This window comes from Ictalurus punctatus, chromosome 3 (assembly GCF_001660625.3).
Source record: "Ictalurus punctatus breed USDA103 chromosome 3, Coco_2.0, whole genome shotgun sequence".
NCBI lineage: Eukaryota > Metazoa > Chordata > Actinopteri > Siluriformes > Ictaluridae > Ictalurus > Ictalurus punctatus.
In genome coordinates this window covers 3,539,119-3,565,880 of record NC_030418.2, presented here as the reverse complement: position 1 = coordinate 3,565,880, position 26,762 = coordinate 3,539,119, and the positions used below count along the sequence as shown (strand labels likewise).

Below are 26,762 nucleotides of genomic sequence, written 5' to 3'. Positions count from 1 at the left end.
TTTAGAACAGCAGCACTTAATTAACCACTTATTTTCCTTTTTTGCTTGTTAGCAATCCACAAAAATGACCTCATGCTGACTTGTAAACTGCATCTTATTCATGTTGCATATACATCACATAAGACATCAAGACACGTAGCCACTGTCACACGTTCACAACATTTAACTTAACACCTCTAAATTAACCCATTTACCCCTAAGAAATATTTGGAGCATTCCAAATAAGTTACATGTTCAGCAGGAAGTTGCATCATCTGAAATTCATGAATGTCATGGAGTAAGAGGAAAAGTAGGTTCATTTAGTTATTCTACTTTATTTTTGAATGATATTGTACAACCCTGTTATTGAAATTGTTGAAAGGTGATGATTAATTAAACAATAAAGAGTGAGAGAGAGAGAGAGATTGCTGTCAGAGATGGGTTAACACTTTTCCTGAAGGGTTAAATGCATAGTTTGCAATGCTACCTTGTCAGAACAGGCAGGCCCGAGCACACCAGGATTACTTTAGTCTGTAGGTCATTTCATAGTCAGTTGAAAAAATACAACTACGTTCTGCATGATCAAAATCTCTCTCTCGCTTGACTTACAATGCTTCATTAGCTCGAGAATCATCTCGTGCTGTGTTCTCACTTGCCGGTTAGTTCTTGTGAAACTTCTTTTATTTATTCATTTATTTATTTATTTTGCCATTGTGATGAGCTGACATCTCGATGTAAATGCAAAAGGAATCGCATTCACGAACATTTTTAAGAAGACACAAGAGTTAGCCCTTCAAGAAAGGCACACATAGGAAGGCTTATAGGCTCTGTGGGTATTGTCTCTGTAAACACTACAGGCTGGAGGACAGATTGTGGGTTACCATGGTTCTTTGTGGAACATTTAACAGGAAGCGAGACGATTTTCGACGCCTCCCGGTGTCGCCTACTGTGCGGACGGGCTGAGGACGCTGAAAGGCCTTGGGACGAAGTAGGTTTAAACGCTACAGATGAGCTCTAACTGCGTGTCTGCGGTTAACCGACACAGCTGTCGTTCAGTTGGTAAATAAGAAAGGTTTCATTGACATGCTCAGGTCATACTTCACACCGTAAGATCGCTGCCATTTTGAGGAGCGACTGCATCCACGTGCTTCATTAAGATGATTGCATCGCCATTTGTACTTCTAATCGTCTGCTCTAATACTCTTCACTGCATGCGTCTTCGACAAGCAGCAGTGGAGCAGATTCTCCACTTTGGTTAGTTAGTTGGTTGGTTAGTACGTTTGCATTGCACCTCTTGGGTTGGGGGTTCGAATCATGCCTCCACCGTGTGTGCGCGGAGTTTGCGTGTTCTCCCCATGTTTTGGGGGTTTTCTCCAGGTACTCTTCTTTCCTCCCCGACTCCAAAGACTGATTGGCATTTCCAATTGTGCCCTGAGATGGGTTGACGTACCATCCAGGGTGTCCCCCGCCTTGTGCCCGAGTTCCCCGGGATAGGCTCCAGGCTCCCCAGTGACCCTGTGCAGGATAAGCGGTATAGAAAATAGATGTATAGATGATTAGTTAGTTAACTAATATCGTCTTGCCCTCTTTATAACAACAAAGCCATTTTCCTCCTCCTGATGAAATCCTTTACACACCCTGGACATGACGAGGCTTCTGTGCTTTTGAATGCTTTGACGCACTCACGGTTGTGTATGAGATAAACGTATACACAGCGTATTTGATCAGCTTTGTTCAAGTAAGCTGAGTAATTTTAGCTTCCCGTTACGTTCGTTTTGTGCAGTGAAGTCAGAAATTCGGTCTGTTTCCATACGGCCACAACATGACTGAAAAGTCAGTCAATGCCTGGAAAGCTTCTAGAAGATTGCAGCATTAGGACAGTCGTCTTTCCTCCCTGGATTTGTTTAAAGCTGCCAGGATTAAAAATTCTGCGGATCACACAGGGATTACGTTTCCCCGTCTGCTCTGGCTCAGCTGTATATGGCAGCAACACTGGATATACAGATTTCTATAATTGTATGTATGCCTTGTTGTATACAGTTGTTGTCATTTGTGTCACTGTTCATATTATTACTTTAGATAGCATCTGGTAGGCTCCCCAAAACGTTTTCCCTCCTAGCTTCAATCAATTCAGTTTCCTGAGGTTAAATCTATTATTATTATTATTAGTAGTAGTAGTAGTAGTAGTAGTAGTAGTATTAGAAATAGAGGATACTTTGGAGTAAATTCAGCTACGTACCTGACACAGGTATGGCAGAGACTTGGCTTGGCTAGTTGGTAATCTTCAAGGTGGAGGTGTTAGCCAGTCACTCCAGGATTTTGCAGTTTTGCGATCGGAGAAATGAACGCAAAATCATGGAAATATTAGTACGCGCTTACAAATTTTCACAATCACTGCAGAATTTCTGCGGATTTGGGCCAATCTGCTGAAAAAAGCCGTAGCCAAATCAAGGATTTCTGACTGCGACAATCAGAAAAAACTCTGCGAAATCCAGTACGTCACATTGATTAGTCAGTCCAGCCTTCTCAACTCCATATCTGTACATTCTACTCTGTACAACTTCCTCCAAAGCGTCATCTCTAATGCTTATCTGGGCTTTTTTTTTTGCAGAGAATTGTCTTTCACGGTGATGTTTGTCTGTAAACGAGCCGTACTCATGTTCAGCGCACGTGAATCGAAGAAGGCTTTGTCTGAATGAGCGTTCTGATGACGTCACATGACCCATCAGAATCTTGGCCCGAATCTGCGGTAATTATTTTTATTTTTTTTAATTTGCAAGTTAATTTTGAGTTGATTTCTGTGATTTGCAAAATCGCAAATCCCTGGAAGGACTGACTAAAGGAGTAAAGCACCGCTGCATAGATTTCTTTGTTTCAACACATTTCCGCGCTACAAATGTCGAGAATGTTACATAATAATGCATCAATTAAACAGTGCCGTTCCGACGTTGCTGTTCTTGCCACCCACGAAGTGTGTAGGGCTCTTAAAATACGTTAGTTTTGCACATGAAGACCTTATAACAATTATGTACAACAACTGAAATATGTACAACAATCCATTTACATTGATATTACTTAGCGTAACTGGTTTGACTGGAAGAGTTACTACTGCATTGTTATTCTGTGTCAGTTTTGGTTAGCAGCCAACTAGTACAGAATTGTCGAACAGTAAATAGGTGGACTAACTGATTACTAGTGGAAATGCCCCAAAACACCAACAGCACTCCCTGCTTTTTGTTTATTTGCCTTCAGCTCCCATTACCATTAGCTTGGCACTTGTGCAAAGGTGAGAACACTGACATGATGCCAACAGAAGCTAAACAATTAACTTCGCGGAGACGGTCTGACGCCATCCCACAGCCGCCTGTTTTAGGAATTACTGTTTACTCTAAGCATTCGTGGGAAAATGAAGGCTGCTTTGGGTGTGGATGCGTGTGTGTGTGTGTGTGTGTGTGTGTGCGTGTGTGTGTGTGTGCGTGTGTGTGTGTGTGTGGGCAAATGCTAGGTCATATGGCCCAACTGTAATCCTCCTAGCATTAGCCTTTGTAAATGAGGATGATGGACAGATTCGGTTTCCTCAGTGTCCTCAGTTGGTTACCGCTACTTGCATGCGGACTTATCCACTCTGCGTCGTACTGTTTGGGGAGATCTGACTTAATATGGCATAATAGTAAAAATATGTTTTCAGCATGACAAGATCCCGGATAGAGTCACTGTTTAGGCTGAACTGTACTGAAAATGTACATAACATTACGTAAGCAGTCACAACAACCCGATCTCACGCAAAGTTTGTAGGTATTTTAAAGGAAGAGGGCATTTTTGTTGCATTTTAAAGACTACTAATCTCACCACTGAGCATAACCATTGTTATTCTTTTTAGTAGTAATGGCTCATTGCAGAATCCTAAAAAAACAACTGCAAGATCGTCTTGGTCATTTAAGTCTCGTATAACTAGCAATAGTTAGGTCAGTAAGTATGGTGGTACTTTAGTACTTTGAAACACTGCTAGTCAGATTTTGGTGTACTTTCTAGCAAAATAGAGAACTTGTGTGTCAGCAGTTGATCTAAATGTGTGTGTGTCATTTATGATAAGTTACTGAGCATTGCTGCTGTTAGCTAATACCAGGTTGTGTATGTAAAAAGACTTCACAACTGAGTTACTGGCTCCTACTGAGTGACGTAAATTCCAACTTGGGAGTAAAAGCTGAGCCAAAAAGTATAATAGGTTTTGTATCCGTTATAAAAACTGAATACAAAACCTTTTTCATTCGATTCTTATTTTACTTTGTTTAAAAATGGGGATCGTTTTTAGATCGTTTTGTTTTTGGAGTAACTTCCCTAGATATCTGGAGCCATCTGGAATGTTGGCAGTTCCCGCAGTGCACCGGTCACTTCAAATAAGCAGTTCTCCTTTCCTTCATTTCCTCTGGGGCCTTCATGTGCAAAATGCACAACAAACCAATATAGCCGACGCAAACCCCGGGGATGTCAAAGAAGTACGGCGTATAGTCGAACCGATCGAACAGGTCGGGCCTCTCGCGTACTCACTCGCTTTATAAACACCGACTCTATGGTCACGAAAGGGAATATCCATCACATGTGATGTCACAAGGCCTGCAGTCATGTACTACAAGCACTTTAACCAAGAGCTGGTCTTAACAGTGTTCAATTCTTCAGTAATTTAAAATAAAATGTTAAAAAGTATAACTCTCAATCATTTTTTTTTCCCCTTTCACAAGATTTGTCAAGTAACTAAAGTTGACCGAGTAAACTGAGATGCAATAACTGATCAAATAAAAACAATCCTTAGTACGGTATTAACATTTCGGATCCGGCTTCAGCATTGAAAACGTACCGTGCTCATGCAGAGTAAAGTTTAAGATCATTTCTAAATATGCAAAATGTTGTCATTCAGGTCATTTTATAGCAGGCAGATGGTAGACATGGAGCTTTTCCAGCAGTGAAATAGCATCAGTTGTTGTGTTAAAGCTTCCTTTCCTTCACAATGTAGTCTGTTTCCTTTGACCTTTGCCCTTTTATCAGCATGGCCATAAATTCTGGACCACTTTAGCATATAAGAGCAGAGATTATATCATGGTAATGTGGGGGGTGGGACAGAGGAGATGAAGGGAGATTGGCCCGTGTGTTTTTGTTAAGAACTACTAAGGTGTTCTGGGGATGAGTCTTTTATATGCATCAGCAACATCAAGGGATGAAGCCCGGTACTTATCTGCCATGAAGAGTGTGTAAATTGGGTTTCTGATTCCCTCTCTCTCTCTCTCTCTCTCTCTCTCTCTCTCTCTAGCTCGCTCTTTTCTCATTTCACTCTTGGCCCAAATGCTGCTTTATGCTATGCTTTTAAAGTCTCATCCATCAGTGTCACATGCTTCATGTCAGCACTACACTAATTGCAATGCCTCATGAGATTTATGACAAGAGTAAAGTATTCCGAAAATGTTATCTTTTTTTTTTTTTTTTAAAGAATGCTTGGTTCAGTAATGAAAGGTCTGCATTGAGGATATAATGACTAAATACATCTATTCAAATGCAAACGTAGGTCTACAGTGCTGATGAAACTGTGTGCTCTGTTTAGTAGGTTTCAGATTGAATAAAGAATAAAAAAAAAATTAAAGTCCAGTAGGAAGACAGTATTTGGTCAGAAATTATATTTCTCAATTGGAAAAAAAAAAAAAAAAAAAAAAAAAAAAAAACATTGTCAGCAATATAATAATAATTTAAAAAAATAAAAGATTTCCATTCCCTGAAAGCAGTACTTTCAACAATGCGTACAACATAAGTAAAGAATAAAACACTCAAAAAAAAAAAGACAAAATAAATAAATAAAACGATCTCCTTGTCATGCTACAGAGAAACTGCTACATTTCTGTACATGCAAATATATTGTAAACCGAGACGTTATTATCTTTCCATTAACAGTGACATTCTTGAAGTATCTTTAAAAGGCATTCATGTTAAAGCTTCCTTTTCTTCTCGATTGTTTCCAGTTTCCTTTGACCTGTGCCCCTTTATCAACACGGCCATAAATCCAGGTGCGGTCTGGACAATTTTAGGATATAAGAGCAGAGATTATATCCTAATAATCATACTAATATGGCAAATAAACCTCATATTAATATATTTTATCTTTATATTCATGTCTATATACCAAGTACTGCTGTTAAAGGAAATCTTTTCTCTTTTTTTGACCCAATATTAGTGTAAGTAAAAGTAAATCTGAACTGGTTTGCATTTTTTATGTTTTCGATGTGTTCACTGAGCCAAAAAAAAAAAAAACGCACACGCACACTAGTCTGATCATGTATCACTTGTTCATAGAACTGATGAGCAACAAAAATACGGGTGACGAATATACGGGTCGGTTTTAAGACAGTAACCAAAGCAAATCAGATTTCAGATTTCATGTGATTCTATGTGCATAGCAGTTTATTAAAAAGAGAGAGAGAGGGAGAGAGAGAGTTTGGAATTTGTTTCCGTTTCAAACACACACTGCCATGTTTGTTATTCTATTCTCGGGTCCATTCCCTTGCTTTGCTTCTTGCCAGATGGAAATGTTCAGTCCACCAGCCCTAAATAAACACATGAGAGACTAAAGTGTCCTTCAGACCGTGTCCGTGTCACTCATCACCTGTTGGTAGTGTCCTTCAGCACTTTTACTTCTGTATTGAGTTACATGGTAGATTCTCGGAGGCTCCATGTGACTGAAGATTCAGCTTTTTTTTTGCTTTTTTTTGGGGGGGGGTATTTTTGACTGATGCATATTTTGCACCAGTGTTTCCTTCTAATATCTTTATTTTTCTCAGATTTAAAATCCCCCAACTAGCCTACCTTCTCTCTTGCACTCTCTCTCTCTCTCTTGCTCTCTCTCTCTCTCTCTCTCTCTCTCTCTCTCTCTCTCTCTCTCTCTCTGTGTCTCTGCCTCTATCTCTCTGTCTCTATTTCTCTTTGTGTCTCCTTCTAATCCTATACTGTCTCTCTCTTTCTCTTTCCATCGGTTGTATTATTTTGTAGGAGATACCTAGCCAGCTCCTATGCGAGTCGGGACCTGCCCGAGATTTGCAGAGGGGGCTGGAACTCGGTATTAGCTCTTCCTTTGAGACCTATCACTACTAGACTTATGACCCCAAGGATTAGGATCCTCTCTATAACAAGTAATACCTAGTGGGTTTCTTGATTTAATTGGATAAAATTTAATTGGGATGTTCACTCATTGTTTTAGTCTAATTTTACAGTTCAAATGAGGCTACTGGCATCTCCAAAGATACTCTTTTTCCACTGACATAGTTTTATTTTTATTTATTTATTTTTTTAGGGATCCGGAGGATTTTTGTAAGAACAGTCCTGCACTTCCATTGGTTTACGAGCAGAATGTTTAAGTAGTTACAGTATGTGGAGGTTTCATTACAGTGTTGAGTAATAACAATAATAACACCAAGTTTTATCTCCGATTGATTGAGAACCATCCAATTGCTATCTTGGTGAAAACATTCTAAATATAGGCAAATATATGTAATATTTCTCACTAAACCACAGCACATTTGAATTCTCGAATCCGATTGGTCGGACGATGTTGATTAAAAGCAGCTCAGGCAGTAATTTTAAATCGCAATTGTTATTGTAGGTTATTACGCTTTTTGTACATTATAGTTTCCGTAGTAACAGTAAATACTACTAATAAACAAATGTTATTTAACAACATATTGATTTGGTAAAGTATTGTGTTAGGAGATGTTTATTTAACTTCAAATGAAGGAGTCTCTAGTGGCGGCACTTTAATTAGTGTCAGTAAGTTTTCCGCCATGGGAAAGTCTTCAGGCCAGAGGAGTGTTTCTCTTTCCACTTTCCTGATAAAATTATAAACTTATTTTGCATATATCTTTTCATTTTAACTTCACGAAAGAGAAAAAATGGAGGCTGGGTGACTACTGGCTGTAAGTGATAGCACGAGGTAACTTGTTTTATTAAGATAAACACTGTAGCGTTTGTGTAGTTCGTTATAATACCTCCTACATTGTTCACTTTTTTTTTTTTCAATCACATTCAACAAATTAACTCTAGTTACTTCTCAGAGGAGAGTTCACTAATGCAGAGTATAAACAATCACTGTGGAGGTTATCTTTGGCATCGAAGACGATTTGAATGTTGCACAGTCAAATTCTTCATCATCTATACACAATACCACACAAAGTCCTTTAGAACAACGTTTATGCTCCAGATGAAGGATGCATGTTTGGATTGTTTTTAGGTGTTTATTTTGCATGTGGAGCAACCCTAGCATTCCCCGTCCCACTGATCGACGACTGCAAAATGAATCTTTACATATTACTGTAATGGTTCTGGGTTATGATCTTGATGGTTATGAAAATAATTTTCATGACTATGTAATGATGGAAACCCTAAATTCCTGATATCATTGGTTCTGAATGTACATTTAGATCCCTGAAGAGCTGGCCAGAGGCAATAGAGGCAAAAATATTAAAAATGAAATAAATAAATAAACAAACAAACAAACAAAAAAACCTTGAGACTACATGAGGAAGAAACATTGAGGGGAACCCATCATCTTCTGGATTTTAACCAATGGGATTTGAATATAATTGGCTCTTTTTGTTGAAAACATTTGAGCTTGGACCTCAATTCCAGAACCGGCATCTTGTATTTGTGTCATCTTTCCCAGCCGGAATTGACTCAATCGAGACCATTTTCACAGCTCACAGGCTTCAGACTCGGATTCTGAAGCCACTTCCAGACCTACTTAGGTGCTATAACTGCAATTCGAGTCACTTTATGACCACATATTGGAGCAAATGTGTCTCACATGTAAATGGTGTGATAAAGAATGGCAGGAGAATGAGGTGTCTGCTTGGAGTAGCTGCATTGGAAAGATAAAAAGACATCTCCTGCTGAGAGCGAGGGCCATGTTGTTGGTGCAACCTTAAAGTGCTGAAACGTCAATAAACCCAAGTTTGCCCTAGGAAGTGAATAGTTATAAAATCTTCAGTGAGAAGAGAGAGAGAAAGAAGCAGTGTATCAGCAACTGCATGAGGGATAAAAAGGCCTAATAGAACAGTGTATACAGAAATGAAGTCATTTATAAAGAAGTCATTATGAGTCAAAATCCACCAGTTGGATATCCTGCTCAAACATTAGAGGGTGAGATCTTGGTTAAATGAATCATCAAATGAACTCCTCCATCCTTCCCAGAGACCTTAATCATCAGCCATTAACATTTGTCCTGCATAGATATCCTGGTATAAATCCTCAGGATATCCTGATGATTTTTCCTGTCTGGTTTCTAAAGCCCAAGGAACATCTTGGGAACTTTATCCAGCAGCAGCTCTGACAGATCGTGACCTTCTGGTCGTCTGCTCAACTGTTATCTTACAACCTTTTCTGGGTTTTTGATGGCGAGATAGGACCATCTGTTTCTCCACTCAGGCTTTCATCTGACAAACGTTAGAACACCTCTTCAATCTCCTCAGACAGTAGAACTGGTGCTTATCTTTTACTTCCAAAGGGGGATGAAGATAACACTCATTGGGGAGCATTATACTGTATAAACCTCAGATTATTATTATTATTATTATTATTATTATTATTATTATTATTATTTTGGAGTTTTCACATTATAGCTAGAGACAGCTTAGTGGAAAAGTTGCCACACCCTTTAGAACATAGTGATGAAAAATAAAATGTAATGGCAATGAGAAATTGCTATGAAAATATTTACAATTACATCATTTCATAGGTTTAATCTCTTGCAGTTTGCTTGCAAATTCTTCTTGGGATACTGTATGTTGTAACTCTGCAAGGTTCCTACAAGTCCGGTCTGGAAAACTGGAAAGCTGTTGAGTTTGTCTTGTCTTGTTGTAGGGTATTTTCACTATTCATTTCTTCCACAGTTTTTTTTTTTTGTAGATAAAATGTCAAACAGAGCTACATTTTCCTCTTTATTTCGTTCAAAACTCACAGTGGATGCAAACTCGGCTGTACGATGGATAAAAGCACAAAACTACTAAATTAAATATTTCTGCTTGGCTTCACTACTACAGTGTAAGTACAGGTCATATCACTAACTATTACATGATCGGATCTCACAGACGAGCCACAGGTTTAACAGATTATCTCGGATCCTAATCTTTAATCCTTTGCGATTAACATCGGCATAAGAATCGGGCAGGTTGTTTAAGCCATTTCCTGTGGGGTTCGTAATAGGACTGAAATCAGCTTGAACATCTGCTGGCTATTCAGTGCTTCCTGTCCAGCTCTATAAGAGCTTTAGGAAACACTTCCTGAACTTCAGACCTGGCTAGAGCTCAACATACCAGATGTTGACTTAAAGGAAGCATATGCTCTGCCTTTTTAACTTGTTAGTGCATTTACGCTCAAATCATCACATTTAACATTCGCAAAATTCGAGGACTGTTCTAAAAAACATCTGAAGTAGGAATAGTTTGCTCTCTAGCCAGACAATAAATTAACATTCTAGCACGGTACTGGTGAAAGCTTGATTCTGGTCTGAAAGTGGTGGTAAATTTTCCATAACAGCAGCTCTGACAGTAGTTCCAGCTGCAATGTTTATATCAATGTGCTCCTCCTAATGCATGTGTAATCTAGATATGGTGGGGTGAGGTTTCTACAAGGAGACATTGATTAAGCATTGCTGGAAGGAGTCTCCAGTGTCAGCGCTTTGTATTACATGTACATTTATTCATCTAGCAGATGCTTTTATCCAAAGCGACTTACAAATGAGGAAATACAAGCAAAGTGATATATCAAGAAGAACAATGCAAGTAGTGCTACCGTACAAGATCTTATAATTGAGTTCTAGAAACGCAAAGTAGAGGTGTAAGTGCCAGCGTAATTTTTGATTTTATTTATTGCATTTTTTTTTTAAAGGATAATGTGGGGTTGGTGTTTTAGGGGGTCGTTAGATGTTCATGGCCAGAGATTTCAGAGATCCAGAGATAAAGCAGTAACATGAATTTTTCCAATACAGGAGAGTTCTTGGTGACGACAAGCTGCATTTTCAGTCTTATTAACTTCAAGACCGAGAGAATAAAGTGGCTGGTGAAGGATAACAGGATAACTTGTTTCATGGATGTTCCACAAGATTAAATGTAACTATAAATCAATTTCTTTAAAAAAAAAAAAAAAAAAAAGTATGGCGTGTCATTCTTTAATTAGCAAACATTGGACACTTTGGTTTTATTCCAAGTGTTTTATTCCTTACGCATGGAAATTTCCATCATTGTTCGTAGTACAACAACAACAAAAGGAACGCTTTAAGATATAATATAAAAAGCAACCAGAAAACATCGCCTTCTTTAAACCCAATTGTTATCTAGGATGAACCAGATTCTATATATTTATTTTTTTTTGCTGAAAAGCTGCACCAGTTCAAAAGCGACATGCTTTTTATGCTGAATGTCCATGCATGTGAATTTCACAGCCTTCGCTCCACCTTGTTTTCCACACTGCACCATCTTCGTGACACACACGGTTAACGTGTTTGTGTATGCAAGTGCGTCTGTGTGTGTGCTGTCTGCGTATTTGGACAACCCGACCACAGCATGGAACAGTTCTGTGAACAATGTGGTGTAAATAAAGGGTGAAAGAGAGGATTAAGCGCCAGCAATCAGGATGTGTACCGAGACGGGTGATGGGCCTTAGGGCTTCAGTATTATTATTGTCCTACACACGTACGTTCTACACCCAAGGGGCCAAGTTAGTATGAGTTGGCTCTTTTTTTTTTTCTTCTTAAATCTGGTGAAGCTTACTCTAGAGACCTAGCTCCATTCATATTCATGAATATATGGGTTTTGCCCGTCTCTATTCATATGTACAGTACGCAGAAGGAGGAAGAGTCACTTCCCTCCCCTTCACAAGCTGTCTCATCCTCATAAAGGCACAATTAAGACAGAAAAGCTAACTTTAGTGTCTCCACAACTTCTCAAAACCACACAAAAGACCTGAAACTAGCCATGCACTGGAAAAGGGAGATACATTTACCTGCATTTCTGATTTGCTGTATCTGAAATTCACCTTTTTAGTCATTTGATGAAACTTGTCAATTCTATTGTACCTGCAGGGTCTTAACTACTTTTATTTTCTAAAGTTTCGAATATAAACAATGATTCACATCAAAGCACACGCAAAACAAGCACGTGTACAAGAGAAGGCCGACCACTGACGCATCACATAAAATGTTCTTTACAGCAACACACACACAAAAAAAAGAAATGAAAGAGGGGAAAAAATCCAGAACAGAAACTGAACTGAGAAACATGGGAGGTTTACGACACCACAATCAACAATAAAAATGCTTTCTCTGAGACCAGTGCACGCCTAGCTGAGTTAATCAAGGAAGAGGCACTGAAATCTTTCACACCTGTCCTGTTATCACACCTGTTTTATTCAGTCCGTTTAAAAAAAAAAAAAAAAAAAAAAAAAAGGTTGATTTTGCTGCAGATTTTTTTTTCTCACTATTTTGCGATGCAATTTGCAGAGTTTTTTGGGGGGGTTTTTGTAGTTTTTGTGCTTTATTTTTTGGGGCGGAATTTCAATTGCACACAATCGTCTTTCACAGTGCTGTTTGTTGGTAAATGAGACCTTTTAGCTGTACTCATGTTCGACGCATGTGAATCGAAGAGGTTCGGTTTTGGCCGAACACGCTTTGTGAGGACGTCAAACGACGCGTCTTGGCCCAAATCTGCATAATTACATGCTTCTGCGAATATTGCGGCGTTTCCTTGATTCTGAGTTCATTTCTACAATCGCTAAATCCAGGAGGGACTGATTATTGAACCCTCTCTGAAAGCTTGATCATGTAGCACATTTCCACCCCTTTAATATGGGTGATTCTACAACTGGGGTACCATTTGTTTCCCACTGATGTAAAGGTAAAGGATATTTTAAACAGTGTGCAGGTTTCAAATAAATAACTTAAAACATTTATTATAATAATAATTTTAAAAACTCTAGTCTGCAGTACATAGAAAACAGCATTTTTGCCTAGAATAACTACACTTCACCTTGAAATGTAATCAATAAAATACTTTAAAAATGTTACTTTTTTTGTTACATTGATGTGTGAATCCATTTAACATCTCATGCTTGAAACATCCTTTTCCATGAGTATTCCATTATACATGATTTAAAAAAATGTTTTTACATTTACGTTCCACAATATTCACTCAACCCTGTTACCTGAACGCATCCGCCCCTAGTCACGTGTTCAAATGCATGATCGGAATTTCCTAAAGAGCATGGAAAGAAGAAAATTAAGTACTTTTTTTCTTTTCAGTGGTATTGTTGTTTGTGTGTGTGTGTGTGTGTGTGTGTGTGTGTGTGTGTGTGTGTGTGTGTGTGTGTGTGTGTGTGTGTGTTGGTTCATCTGTGTTGAGGAAGTCCTGTTTTTTTAGAGCACATCTGTGTAAAAAGCTTTTCTCATCAGGGTGACAAGGATCTTCCTGGGCCTATACTCTCCATCAAGTTAAAGTTTCACTTCACGCTCTCTCTACAGACACACACACACGCACACACTATGTTTTAGGTTTTTAAATAGTTTTTGCTTATTAGACGAGCAAAATGTCTCCACAAGGTAAAAACCGTTGTTCCTACACATTCATATGATTCCTATCCTTATGGGGACATTTGGTTCCTATTGAAATATAAGAACAAGTCAACCGCCCCGTAACCCCCCCCCCCCCCCCCCCCCCCCGCCGCCTCCACACACACACACACACACACACACGCACATGTCTCTTGCATGTTAGCAAAACAAGAATAAATCATAGACATAACAGTCTCTGTGAAGAAAGTGCACTGAAAGTATTCAGAGAGAAGTAGAAAAAGACACACACACACAAAGAAGGTGTTGGTGTAGATGGCATCCCTGTCTGAGCAATAACTCTGTGATTGGTGACATAAACTAAAGGGCTGACATTTGGTTGGGGATTACCTCATCCTGAATGGAAACCCTAGAGCTTATCCACCCCCTTACTGCCCGCCCCCCATCCCTCTCTTCTTTTCACCTACCCCACCACTGCTTCAATTAGCACCACTGCTGGTGTTCTGTTTTCTCTTTACCTTTCTCCCATCTGACTTTCTTACATATAACAGGAATTAGCCCCGAGAAGGTGTGAGTGAAAGCTGCTCAGCACCGGACTAAGCCATGGGAATTAGAAATGAACGCTGCATTGTGGGATTGATCCACCATATTGTCTGCATGAACTATTTGTGTACACAATGCAGATAATTCCTTTGGCACATCATGCAGCGTTATCCGTCACCACCAAACAAACAAACAATTATATATATATAATTTTTAAATTTCTATTAATGAACGACACCTCATACTTTTTATGCATTTATAGTTACATTTAATGTTGCGGAACATCCCTGAGCCAAGTTTCTTGCTAAGACTAATATAACAGCTATAAACAGTCGTTCTTTCACCTGCCTTTCTTTTTTTCCTCTCTCTTTAAGTTAATAAGACACAAAAAAAATGCTGATTGTTTTTGTTTTGTATCTGAAAAACTAGAATGTGCTGAAGACTTTCCCTTGGTGGAAAACATACAGACTGTTACAAAGCGTGATACTGGAGACTCCTTCTATTAATATTTAATAAACATTCTCTTACAGTAAACATCGTATCGACGATAACTTTACATTTCCTGTTTTAACTTCATATCTAAAGTAACATTAGCTCTTGTTTTATTGCCCTACAAATATTTGTATCCGAACAATATGGTGGCGTTCCTATCGCAACCCATATTCATATTTTTTTTTAGCTGCCTACCTTCATTCTTTTGGGATTGATATCTGTATTCTTTAGAAATGTTTTTCAGGTTGGTTGTTTGCCTGCCTGTGCATGTACTCGTAAGACTCCACTGTCAGTTGATAGTCACACATGTCCTCTCAAGCCCTTTTCATTGTCTATATAGGCCGAAATAGCCTACAGACTATCGATATGGGTGTTGCAACCGTTTTGTGTTGTTCTGACAACTTGACAGCATTAAGTAGTAACACTAAACCTGTATTTAGTAGCTTGTAAGTATGAATGCTCCAAGATATTTGGACAAATTTTCATCACGTGTGGCATGTCTTTGCTTACATTTACATTTATTCACTTAGCAGACGCTTTTATCCAAAGCGACTTACAAATGAGAAGAGATACAAGCAAAATATGCTTATTAGTATACATCGTCCAGTCCATTCATGTGCTATTGGTGCAGATCACATCTGTCAAACATTTGCAGAGATGGGTGAATATAACCCATGGGAAAATAATCCAGCACATTCCTACTCTTTGAATCTTTCCATTCATTAAACCTTGGATCATCATGTTATTCTGGTTTATTTTTTAAACAGCTGAAGGGGTCGGGGGTATATTTTCATCACGTTGGTCGGCACTCACTGAATCAGCTCAAGGAGTCATATGATTGAATCACTCATGTGAGCAATGCCTAAAGTGTCCCAAACAGCTGTACTTCAGCAGGTCAATGAAAGCCCAAAAGCCAAAATGATTATGGTTATCTTGAGATCTGGACATCCTTTCCAAAATAATCACCCATGGGGTGGTGCGATTCAGCTCAATCAGTTACTATTACAAACCCAAAGTGGATTACTTTCCTTCGGTACATTAACAGCATGTTCATGTTTTATTCCTCTTACACTGTAGCAATTTGCCAAACAATTACGATGTTTTATTTACTAAAGAAAATGTCTCATCATAATTTGTATCCATTTTTAGTTACGGTTCATGTTGTGAAATGTATGCGAATCAAGTTATTCCCTGTTAGCGCTTATGTTATAGCAGCTGTAAGCAGTCGTTCCCCCATCAGCTTCTCCTAAAGACTCTCCAATGATGGAAGACATACTGAGTGTTACTAAGCACTGACACTGGAGACTCCTTCCATAAATACTAAATAAATGTCTTACAAAAAACTTGGCCATATCAACATTTAAATATTAGAACATTAGAGCAGTATTCACCAGAGCTGTGACGCAACAGCATCAAAAGAGGAGAAAGAGTTCAGAGCGCATGTAATAATGATGCATGTGAGACAATCCAGCCACAAGCAAGGTCAAGTCTACTGGCCCCAACCAAGCTTCAAAGAAGCACAGCTGGATCCTTCCTCCCCTCCGTGCCCTCATTCTCCTTCATTTTCTCCCCTTTTCCCTACTAGCCCATTTGTTGTCGTTCCTCAGATTCAGCCCATTTCTAATCCTCTTTCTCAACAGGGTCAAGGGTCACGCTAGCCAGACAGGGTGGGTCACGAACCAAAACTTCATATGACCAATAAAAATGAGCATGTGACTGTGTGGAGCATGAAAAGCATCTTTGAAGTCTTGTATTTGTTGTCGCCGATGCACAAAAAGAAGCTGCATTGTTTTGTTTTTAGCTTTATTTGAAACCGTACAATTGGACTGGACAGCCTCGGAGGACTGGAATCCGAAATAATTATAATGGCCGAATAAAATATCACTTGAAAGGAATTTGATTCATGTGTTTCCCGGCATCTGGTGCTGTGGAATAACAAGGACTCATTAGTATATAATATGTTGTTGTCGTTGTTTCTACAGCTAATTAACCCCCCCCCCCCCTCCACCAAAAAAAAAAAAAATTATAGGCATAATTTTTGTCTTTTTTCTTTTTTCTTTTCTTTTAAAAACGATCCAGCCACCTGCAAATATAAAATAAACATACCAAGTTCATTACATCATTCTAACACCTTCCCACAGCTTTATTTAATTCCTTTTCGGCAATTTTAGTGTTTACAATGATCCTTTATGGGTGTGGAATTGACTCGTTGAGCCGTCTGTAGCCATGAGGAGATGATCATGTAGACCTGTAGTTTGTAAGTAAAAGTTGATGAAATTTTGAGACAGTGTGTCACGGAGTTCTTAATCCTCTCAAAACCCTGTCTGACAGAGATGAAAAGAGGCCATGTGGGCTCCGTGTGTGTGTGTTTATAAAAAAGGGCTCTGACTCAAGTACAGTACTTAAATCCCATTCCAACTTATTAAAAGCACTGCAATTGTGAACATATTAGCGATTCCCATCATCCTTGTGTTTTTCTTTTCTCTCCATCCCAGATAAGCACACACACACACACACACACATATCTAGCCAACATCTAAGCAGCCATAATTGACTGAGATGATGTCGGCACTGTTAAAGGATGCTCATATTCCACTTTTTATAGCTTTAGACAAGTTAGAATCTGTATTCAATAGCTGATTGTAATAGTCAGTGATGCCTAAATGATGCCCCACAAAAGTAGGTTACGTTAATTAAAATTGCATGAAGGGAAGTTAAGCTGAATTTAAATCTGAATCACATGGTCTGAGTGTGGAGATTAAATAAACCTTTACTTGGGTGCTGTCTGGTAACACTGATGTTTGAATCATTCATTATACCGAATTTGTGCCGACATCTTCCCAATCACCAAACAGTGTTGTTGAGACATAAATTGCACGCATTTTACAGACATATGTGTTTATATCTGGAATAAATCGCTAGCCCGGGCATGGAAGAAAAGCAGATTTTGTGTCGGGGTGACTAGTTTGTTTGTTTGTTTTTTATTCATAATTGCCTGGTGGACAAGTGGGTTCAATATCTAGATAAAGAAAATAAACCCTACTCCTTATCTATTTTCATTTTTTTTTTTTTAAATCTGTATCCATATTGTGTGGTTCTTGAATCCCACCACCTGCTGCACTACACATTTGCTATTGTTCTAAGGTGCGATCTGGGCGACGGTACAATGTGGAAAAATTAGCATGCACAGATGATGGGCAACAGATGACTAGCCTATACTATAAAGACACTAGTAAGACTTAAATCCAACTTGTAGCTGAAATGTTTGTCACTAAGTGACTTTTTGATGTTCTATAGCATAAATCAAGAGAGGATAAGGACTTGTTCTTTTGCCTTAGCCCAAATTATCCCATTTAACTAGCTTACTAGCTGGCTATATGTTACCTTGCATTAGCTAGCACTTTAAAAAAAAAAACAAAAAAAAAAACAAAAAAAAACGGACATGTGACTGGACAGCTCATTAGCGCTTCCACTTGCTCAGTGAGCTTGCTAGTGATTGTATGATTTATCCACCCCTGCTGAAACTCTTCTGTCGTTCTGCCATGGTATACTTTTACAACGTAGTCTGGTTTGTATACATCTTGTTTCTCACGCTTCATTAGTCTTCAAACGTATTGTAGATAAGGACTGTGCACATGATCAGTAAGAGTAGGGTTGACATCAGCAGTACATCATATGTGGGTTAATTGTCTGCTTGAGTCCACGGCTGCTGTAAAAATATGTAACATAACTACCTGCAATTGCTATGTTGTATAAATAAATAAATAAATAAATAAATGTCTACAATGTGTCCAAGAAGTCAGGAACCATGAGAGTTAAACTACATGTATGTGATTTATTTTACATGGCAGTAACATTGGATGAAAGGGTAGAGATAGTGCTTCTTGGTACTCATTGGTTCCTGGCTTTTCGAACACCATGTAGAATAAAAATGCTATTATATAACTGAGAATAACTTATAGGTGTTCCAACATGATTCAAGTCCCCATGACCAGCAATATAGTTTGTGCAATGAAGCATCAAACGTCCCAGTACACAAACTTTCACACAATGGACTTTTGCCTCATGAGATTCTGATAGGTCAATGCCTAATCAAGTCTCCCTCCCAATGAACAAGAACGTCTCGAGTCATTTCAACATTAAATAGCGTTTATTTTGCAAGGAGATTAAAATGCATAGCAAAAAAAAAAATTTTAAATCAGGTGTGAAAGATAATTACACACAAGAAAATGGCTTCTGAGAAATAAAATACAAGGTGTCTTCTTACTAGGTTACTACTTTTGGTGATTTTGAATATGCAAAACAAACATCAACAGAACATTTACAATATACAGGGTGTAAATATAATTTTAAAAAGAAAATGTGTTTTGGTGCTTCACTTTTTTGTCTTCGATGGGCAATAAGAGTAGTCTTTGGTGAAGGTAGAATCTTAGAAGCAGTTACATCAGCTCAGACAAACATTTCAACGCTAAATAAGAGGTTTATGGGAATTTGTCTTAAAAATGGAGTGCCTTGCATAAAGATACATATAGGTCTCTTTCCCAAAAACCTGCATGGACAATATGAATTTATACAGTATTTGAACCATTTAAAAACTAAGTAAGAATACTGTAAACTTCTGACCAGTGGAAGGAAGCTCAAAGACTATACCAGAGTCATGACTTTAAGTGAGGCTGGTTGAAAGCGACGGATCTTCTTCTTCAGTGCTCTGGATGCTTTTATGCGACATGAAGCCGGTTCAGGACGAAGGTGCTGTTGGACGGACAGCCCGTTAGCTGTGGGGCCCACGGTAGCCTCAGCCCACACCAGTCCTCCTTCGTCATCATCTTCCTCATACAGATCGTCATCGTCCAGCGACAGGCTGCTGTCGGAGTCAGAACCGGTTTGAGACTCCTGGCTGGACTCGCTGTCTCCGAAGCGGTTGGTGGTGAAGTCACTCAGCTCTCCCTCACTGCTCTCCACGATGGTGGAGTGGAAGAGAGACGCACACTCGGCCGAGTATTCCGACTCGCACCTGGGCGGGTAGCGGGCAGACAGAGGAGCAGGGGGGTATCTCAAGTTCAGATTGCTTAAGAAAGGAGAAGAGGACAAAGATGGCTGGAGTGGACGAGGAAGACCACCCCAGTGACCCGAGCGAGGTCTCACGCTCACACTTCGCACCATTCCTGGCTTTTGTGAGACTCTGTGAATAGGGACCTCCCTGGACCTCTGGTAGTGGGTTGGGGGAGCAAGTGGAACCTGAATCTCTGAAGCATGGGGCCATTTTTGAGAGCTCTGCTTCTTTCGGGATAGGTTCTCCAAGTCCAGGAACTGAGCCTTTGGGAGTTTGTTGGATTTGGAGGCATGTTTCTGCTGCCGATATGACTGATGATGAGTGCCATAGGGATTTCCAGGCCCCAAAAGACTGGACTCTGAGCAAGAACGAAGTCTGGGCTCTATAACTGGAGTATCGAGCCACTCCCTCTCTGCACTGAATTGCTTTGGATTTCTATCTCCACGTGTTTTAGTGCTATATCCTTTATCCCTTTCATGCTCTCGAGATGAGTGCTTCAAATGGTGCTTCTTACCTGTCGGTTTCTCATGACCCCTCTTCCGAAGTTTCACAGCCTTTGTCTTTTTGTCTGCCTGACGCACCTTCACCCTTTGAGACCCTGCAGGCACGAACTGGGCGCAAACAAACTCAGATTTAGCTGGACCAGTGCAACCTCCGTCTCTGCTTTTATTCTCCTCATTGGGGAAGGTAAAGCTAGGTCTCCTCTCAGGAGCCTTTGCAAATGTTGATGCATCCTGAAAGCCATTCCCCTGGTCAAACCGATCCCTAGGCTCATTTTCATCCACTTTCTCTTGACCCGTCACTGTAGTTGGGTTTTGAATCCTTGTACTTGCTGAATACTGGACAAGACACATTTGTCTATATTCTTCTGCCCTAATGCTATTCAGGTTCGTTTGCTCTTTGTTAGAAGGTCTTGGTGGCGATTTCTTTCCATCCTTCACTGGACTCTCGGTGGACTCTATTTTCCGTTGGAGGGTTCCCTGCACTCCGTCATCATTCACTTGCTTCATTCTGAACCCAAAAAGCCCATGATCCTGAGCAACATTACTTGGAATCGGGCCTTTTTCCACACCCGACTCACTCTGGAGGCTGATCTTACTTGAGCTACGTTGGAGCAGTTTGACTATATAACCTTCAGGTTTGGGGCCACTTGGCTCTTGCTTGGGAAGTGTATCCTTAGAAAGTCCTACTTTGGTGTGTTTCTCCTGAGCATCTGTGGCCACAGGCCCTCCCTTATCTCCACTGAGAGAGAAGATAGGGCTCTGGAGGGCTACAGCGTGCAGGGGGCTTGGGTAGCAGTACACTTCAGTACCATTGCGGGATACAAGGTTGCTCTGATATTTGGGATCCATGGTGGAGTCACAGGACTTACTGGGGACGGTTGAGGTTTTAACATCAACAGGTTTATAGTAGCCGAAACCAGGGCTGATCACTCTATCAAGATCACCTGGGAAAAAAAAACAAACAAACATTACACTCTTGGAATAAAAATAATTCATATAGCAACCTAACGGTTCTTTGCTTTGTATCTCTGGGGAAACTACACTAGAACGTTTCAATTTCAGAAAAGGGTTTGACTAAAACCATTTTAGAAACCTATAATGATTTAACCAACCAATGTTCATGCTCACCTGTTGAGACAGGCCTTTGTCTGGCTCTCTCCGAGCTGATGGAACCTGTGCGTATTGCGCTGCTACCCAGACGTACACCCAGGCCACGCGGAATGTCCGGCTGAGCCGTAGTCTCGTCCGCAGAGCGTCTACGGCACACGTCAGCCTGTAATTGGGCGTTATGTCCGTGGGCAGCCGAGAAGCCTGAGGACAGTGGAAGGAGGCTCGCTTGAGACGAAGTTGAGAGACATTCACTGTAGACAGATGTGCAGGAGTTCGACAGAGAGCCCAAACCACCATCACTGAGCTCGAAGAACCCTAAATGAAGAAATGTCCATTATTAGATACACCGAATAAATAAATATTTCACATGTGCTACTAATTCCATCCTTGTAACGAGCATTTGAAGGCATGCATGTGAGGATTAATAAGATATATATCGTACAAGTTTTTCAGTCTGTCTGCTCACCTGAACTGGGCCGGCTGTCGCTCTCCAGGTGTTCAGCAGAAGCTTTACAAGCATCCAGTTTAAGCTCACTGATCTGCTGGTCCAGCTGCTGCAGATGTGTTTTTAGTCCAACGTCTTGCCTGCGTAGACGGGTCTACAAGCAAAGTGTATGCTGGTTAGCATAGAGGCGACGGATTTGTTTAAAAATCCAAAACGGCGCAATTCTGAGTATGGTTATTTAACAGATAATGAACACTCGATTATTTTTTTATTAATCTTCAGTAAACACCTTATCCTGGTCTGTGTTGTGGTGGTTCTGGACCCTATCCTGGGAACACACACACATCGCACACACACATTCACACCTAGGGACAATTTAGACTTCTACCTGTACGTTTTTGAGAGGTGGGATGAAACCAGAAAACCCAGAGGAAACCACAAACACAAGGAGAACATGTGAAACTCTGCACAGACAGAAACTCGAGCTCAGGATCGAAATGGAGACACTGTAGTCGTTTTATATATTAGGTTTTAAATGCTGGTGGTGCAATAAGTGATCAACAAATCTGAATGACACGAGCTTTCTATATACATATCCAGAGACAAAGTCAGCATTAAAAGGAAGGGGGGGGGGGGGGGCACTTAGCAAGGCATTCATATGAAAGCAAACAAAGTTCAATCATGCATGTGACTATACAAAGTCCTGTACATTTAACTGTTCTATTGGCTAAGAAAGGAAAACAAAGAGAAAACAACAGAGGCAGATTCATAAAGATCTTTAATGAATGACACAGACCTCCTGCAGTTAGAAGACATTTGGGGGAAGGAAAGAAGGAGGTAAAAGGAAGAATGAAGGAGTATAGTTGACCATTAACCGTGCAAGGACAAGGAATGGCCTGGGGGTGCGATGTTGAAGGTTCACTCATCTCTCCCGCGGAGAAACACAGACCATTATGTACACTTAAACACAAAGTCTTACTAGACCAAGACAAATACTGAACTGCAACACTGTATGCCCAATACTGACTCTAAAATTCCATAACCATCCACTGATATCTGAATAGAGGGATGCTTTTGGGGGGGGGGGGGGGACAAAAGTTTCATAATATGGTCATATATACACACACACACAATATATGACCACATTACTACCTGTAGTCAAAATATGGGTGTGATTTAACATAAAAATTTGGACTGAACAAACAGGTTCCTAAGCACAACATCTTACCATTTATTTACATCACTATGCCATGTTTACACGCAAACAAATCGGGAACATTCTTAGTTTCTCTGAGAGTAAGTTTATACCAAGTACAATCACACTTTCACTGTATATCAAGATCTACCACGTGCATGATCAACCAGCTTTATATTTTTCCGCTTGACTCGCATGTTATTTCCATGCGGTTCAATCCCTTTAATTGGGGGCCACTGTTGCGTAAAACAAGTTCCCCGTTCACTGAGCAGAACCACATCCTCTGGAGGAGCAAATTCCACCTTGGGGAGCTACTGTTCCTCTCCCATTCAATAGAGTACATGAGTTCACCCAAAGTGCAAACGGTTCACCAGAGACCAGCTTCTCGATCTTCTAATCCGTCGCTATTTTTATCCATCTCTAGCTCTTATCAGGTCATGTGCGTTCTATAGGAACTCTATATTTTTCCCCAGCTCCATTTGCCTGTATGTGGTTATGTGTGTTAGGAGCTGGATCAGCACTGGATCACACTACATCACGGGGTCAAGCATGTGTCACCAAACCGAGGTCATTTGGTTCTCTTTGACCATTTTAATTAAAGCGGGTTAATGATCAGAGACACCCAGCCAACCCCACACCCCTCGCCCTCCACCCTATTCCTTGGAAGCAACCTTGATTTATGACCACCCCCAGCTGCGCAGGCGCACCAATAAGCGCTCTGGGTTAGGGTCAATAATAAGAAGAGCACAATATCAATCCCGAGACTTATTTCTGTCTAATCTTCAAGACACTCATGTTAACTTTTAAGGACAGATGGTTACTTATATATGCATATAAGTCATGCATATATGTTTTCATGCCGTTATAAACCTATAATAGTGCATTTTATACAGTACGTTTCTCCAAATAATAACTATAATTTACGCTCGTGCTCCACATCACTTTTTTTTTTTTTAATAATAATAATAATAATGTTTGTTTGTTTATTTTCTTACCAGTTGCTGTTTGAGGGCTGTGAGCGTTGCCTCCAGTCTCTGCTGCTCCTCGGCTCTGTTTGCATCATCGTCACTTTGGTGTAAACACACACCTCTGCCCGCGTGCTCTCTCTGCGTGCTCATGCGAAGCGCGCGCTGCACCATGTCGCCCTGTTTCTCCCGCAAATGCTGCAGCTCTTTCAGCCCGGCGAACGCCGCCCGCAGCCTCTCCGCCACCCTGCCGCGGTCCACGGCCGCAGGCACGACGGCACTTCCAGACATTTCCGATTTTCTGCTCAACATTTTATCCTCACGCGAGACGACTTGATGCTCAAGTGCTGCGCGTTAAGCTGCCACCAGTCCACGCGCTCTGTTCTGCAGGTCAGTGTTGCAGACCGGATACATTCAGCGGCTCTAAACCACGCCCACAGAAAGGGCGTGGCGGTTTCACCTCGTTAAGGCATCTGTCTTAAGTTGCAATGTCATTAAATTGCTCTTTAATATTTTATAATCCTGCTTGTACTATCTAATTGATGGTCTCACTCTTCCATATATTGTTCTAGAGTTTGGAAAAGAAGTTACTAATAAACACCAAAAGTCAAACAGGAATCATCCACAAGTTAACAATAAACAGCTGTAGAAGGAAAATAAATAGGGACAGGCTCTGCGTCCAATAATAATAATAATAATAATAATAATAATAATAATAATAATAATAATAATGATCCTTCAGTGCAGTGCAATTTATGGCCTTTATTATTAGCAAATGCAATATTAATGCAGTTTAGTACTTGATCGTGCAATATATCTGTATGGCCAAAAGTATGTGGAAACTGCCCCTGACATGCACAGGTTCTTCCCCAAACTGTTGCCACAAAGCTCTCAGGATTCGCTAGAATGTCTTTGTATGCTGTAGCATTACAATTTCCCTGTCACTGGGCCCAAACCTGTTCCATCATAACAATGCCCCTGTGCACAAGGTTTATAAAGGCATGGTGGAAGAAGGCGAGTGGCCTGCACAGAGCCCTGACCTCAACCCCCACTGAACACTTTCAGGATGAACTGCACCCCAGATGTCCTCACCCTGACACCAGTACCTGACCTCAGTAATGCTCTTGTGGCTGAATGCACACAAATCCCCACAGCCACGCTCCAAAAATCTAGTCTAAAGTCTTCCCAGAAGAGCAAAGGAGTACTAGATCTGGGAATGGGATGTTCAACAACACACATGAGTGTGATTATCAGGTGTCTACGAACTCCACTCCACTATACTCAGTTGGAGCAAACTTGTCCTGCTGGCTCAATAACGTGTTAGCTGATTGATAAACAGTTAGAAAAGATGGTACTACACATTTGCAACACCTGGAACACTTTCCTTACTGATTAAACCTCTGGCCTTTGTTCCAGCATATGTTCAAAACACCACTTCAAATTCATTATCAACAAAATGTATCCAAAGCGCCATCTACCGGTAAGAACAATGAATTGTAGGGGGAAACGATGCAAAATAAACAATGTCAGATATTTATCAATATATTATTATTATTATTATTATTATTATTATTATTATTATTATTTACACCATTTTAAGTAAAAGAACCAACTTAAATATCATCTAAGACTAACAACAATTGTATTCCTAACTTCTGAAAAGTTAACTAGCATGCTAATATCTGACGATACAAACCAGTTGAATGCTAATAGCTACAGTCGTTAGCGTTTGAATAAAACTGTTTCTATGTGCTTAAGATTAATTTATTTATATCACGTTTGCGTTGTGACAGCTTGTTTTAGCTAATTCAACTAGTTGGTACCATCGGTCAGCTTTATTTTGGTTAAACAAGTTGAATGCTAACAGCTAGCTGTCACAATATAAAATTATCTGATACACACCAAGTGTGCAATCTGTTAAGGTTTAAATGAGTTAGGAATGATCTCCTTGAAGCTACCTGATGACAAAATGTCACCTTATAATTTGTTTATATTTTATTTTTGAAAATGATTAGGTGAGAAACCTCAAAAAGAAAAATGAATTAAGGACAACAAAGTAAATGCACTTTGTTAATTCCCATCTCAGATTTTCTGTCTGTATATGTTATTATATGAAGTCTACATTAAATATACAGGATAAAAGTGTACTATTATAAAATGCAACAAATGTTACAGTTGAAATCAGATTTTTAATAGATTCCCTAGAGATTTGTACACCCCAAACAGTTTCTATCCAAATTTCATTGAGGAATATCTCATCTGTACACTGTAGACTTGGACAAAAGAACTGCTGCTGTAATCATAAAGACTGGTATTCACAATATGCTCAAACTGAACATTCTTTCAACACACTTAGTACCATTTGTCATTGTAGACGAGCGACGATTTATAATCCCACTATCTGGTTTCACCCGAAAGAAAAATGGGTTCCATTTTGCGTCATAGTTTCTCCCTCATGTCGTCTCAGGGAGTAAAGCTACTCGCGCTTGGAGTTGGTTTGGATCCATAATGATGTTGATCATGTGATCTCTAGCGTTCCAAGGGTGTAACTGGAGATCATGGTGTGTAGCCCTCTGTGTAAAACTGGTTCCCAAATCCTCAACAAAGTTAGATTGATGTAAAACTTGGTAAATATTTGTTTTAGACCTATAAACTGGCATTACCTTGAGCACTGTTGGTATTGAGGGATTTTGCTATTCGCCATCATACAGATATTGATAACGTATGTAAACTTCATGAAGTTAAATTCATTCTGGTTTGCAGATGAAATGCCGGTGACAATTCGGTTTCCACTTAAGTCCTGGAAAACTTTCCAAATCTCTAATCATTTAAATAAGAACAGTAATGAAAGGTAGAACACGGGGGAGAAAAGAGGTAACACGTATA

At 39.9% G+C, this 26,762-nt stretch overlaps 1 protein-coding gene and 1 long non-coding RNA gene across 2 annotated transcripts; one reads left to right on the top strand and one right to left on the bottom strand.

Moving 5' to 3' along the window:
• Window positions 1-62: 62 nt before the first annotated feature.
• On the top strand, window positions 63-24,042 carry LOC128632703 (uncharacterized). Its single transcript, XR_008396251.1, has 3 exons — window positions 63-289; window positions 2,591-2,728; window positions 23,910-24,042. It is a non-coding gene; the product is annotated as an uncharacterized LOC128632703 (long non-coding RNA).
• Window positions 18,737-24,188, bottom strand: dact2 (dishevelled-binding antagonist of beta-catenin 2). Its single transcript, XM_017465029.3, has 4 exons — window positions 23,907-24,188; window positions 21,738-21,870; window positions 21,290-21,586; window positions 18,737-21,105 (listed from the first exon to the last, which is right to left on the bottom strand). Exons 1-4 carry the CDS (start codon window positions 24,186-24,188, stop codon window positions 19,250-19,252), a joined length of 2,568 nt encoding a protein of 855 aa, XP_017320518.1. The 3' UTR covers window positions 18,737-19,249.
• Window positions 24,189-26,762: the final 2,574 nt, after the last annotated feature.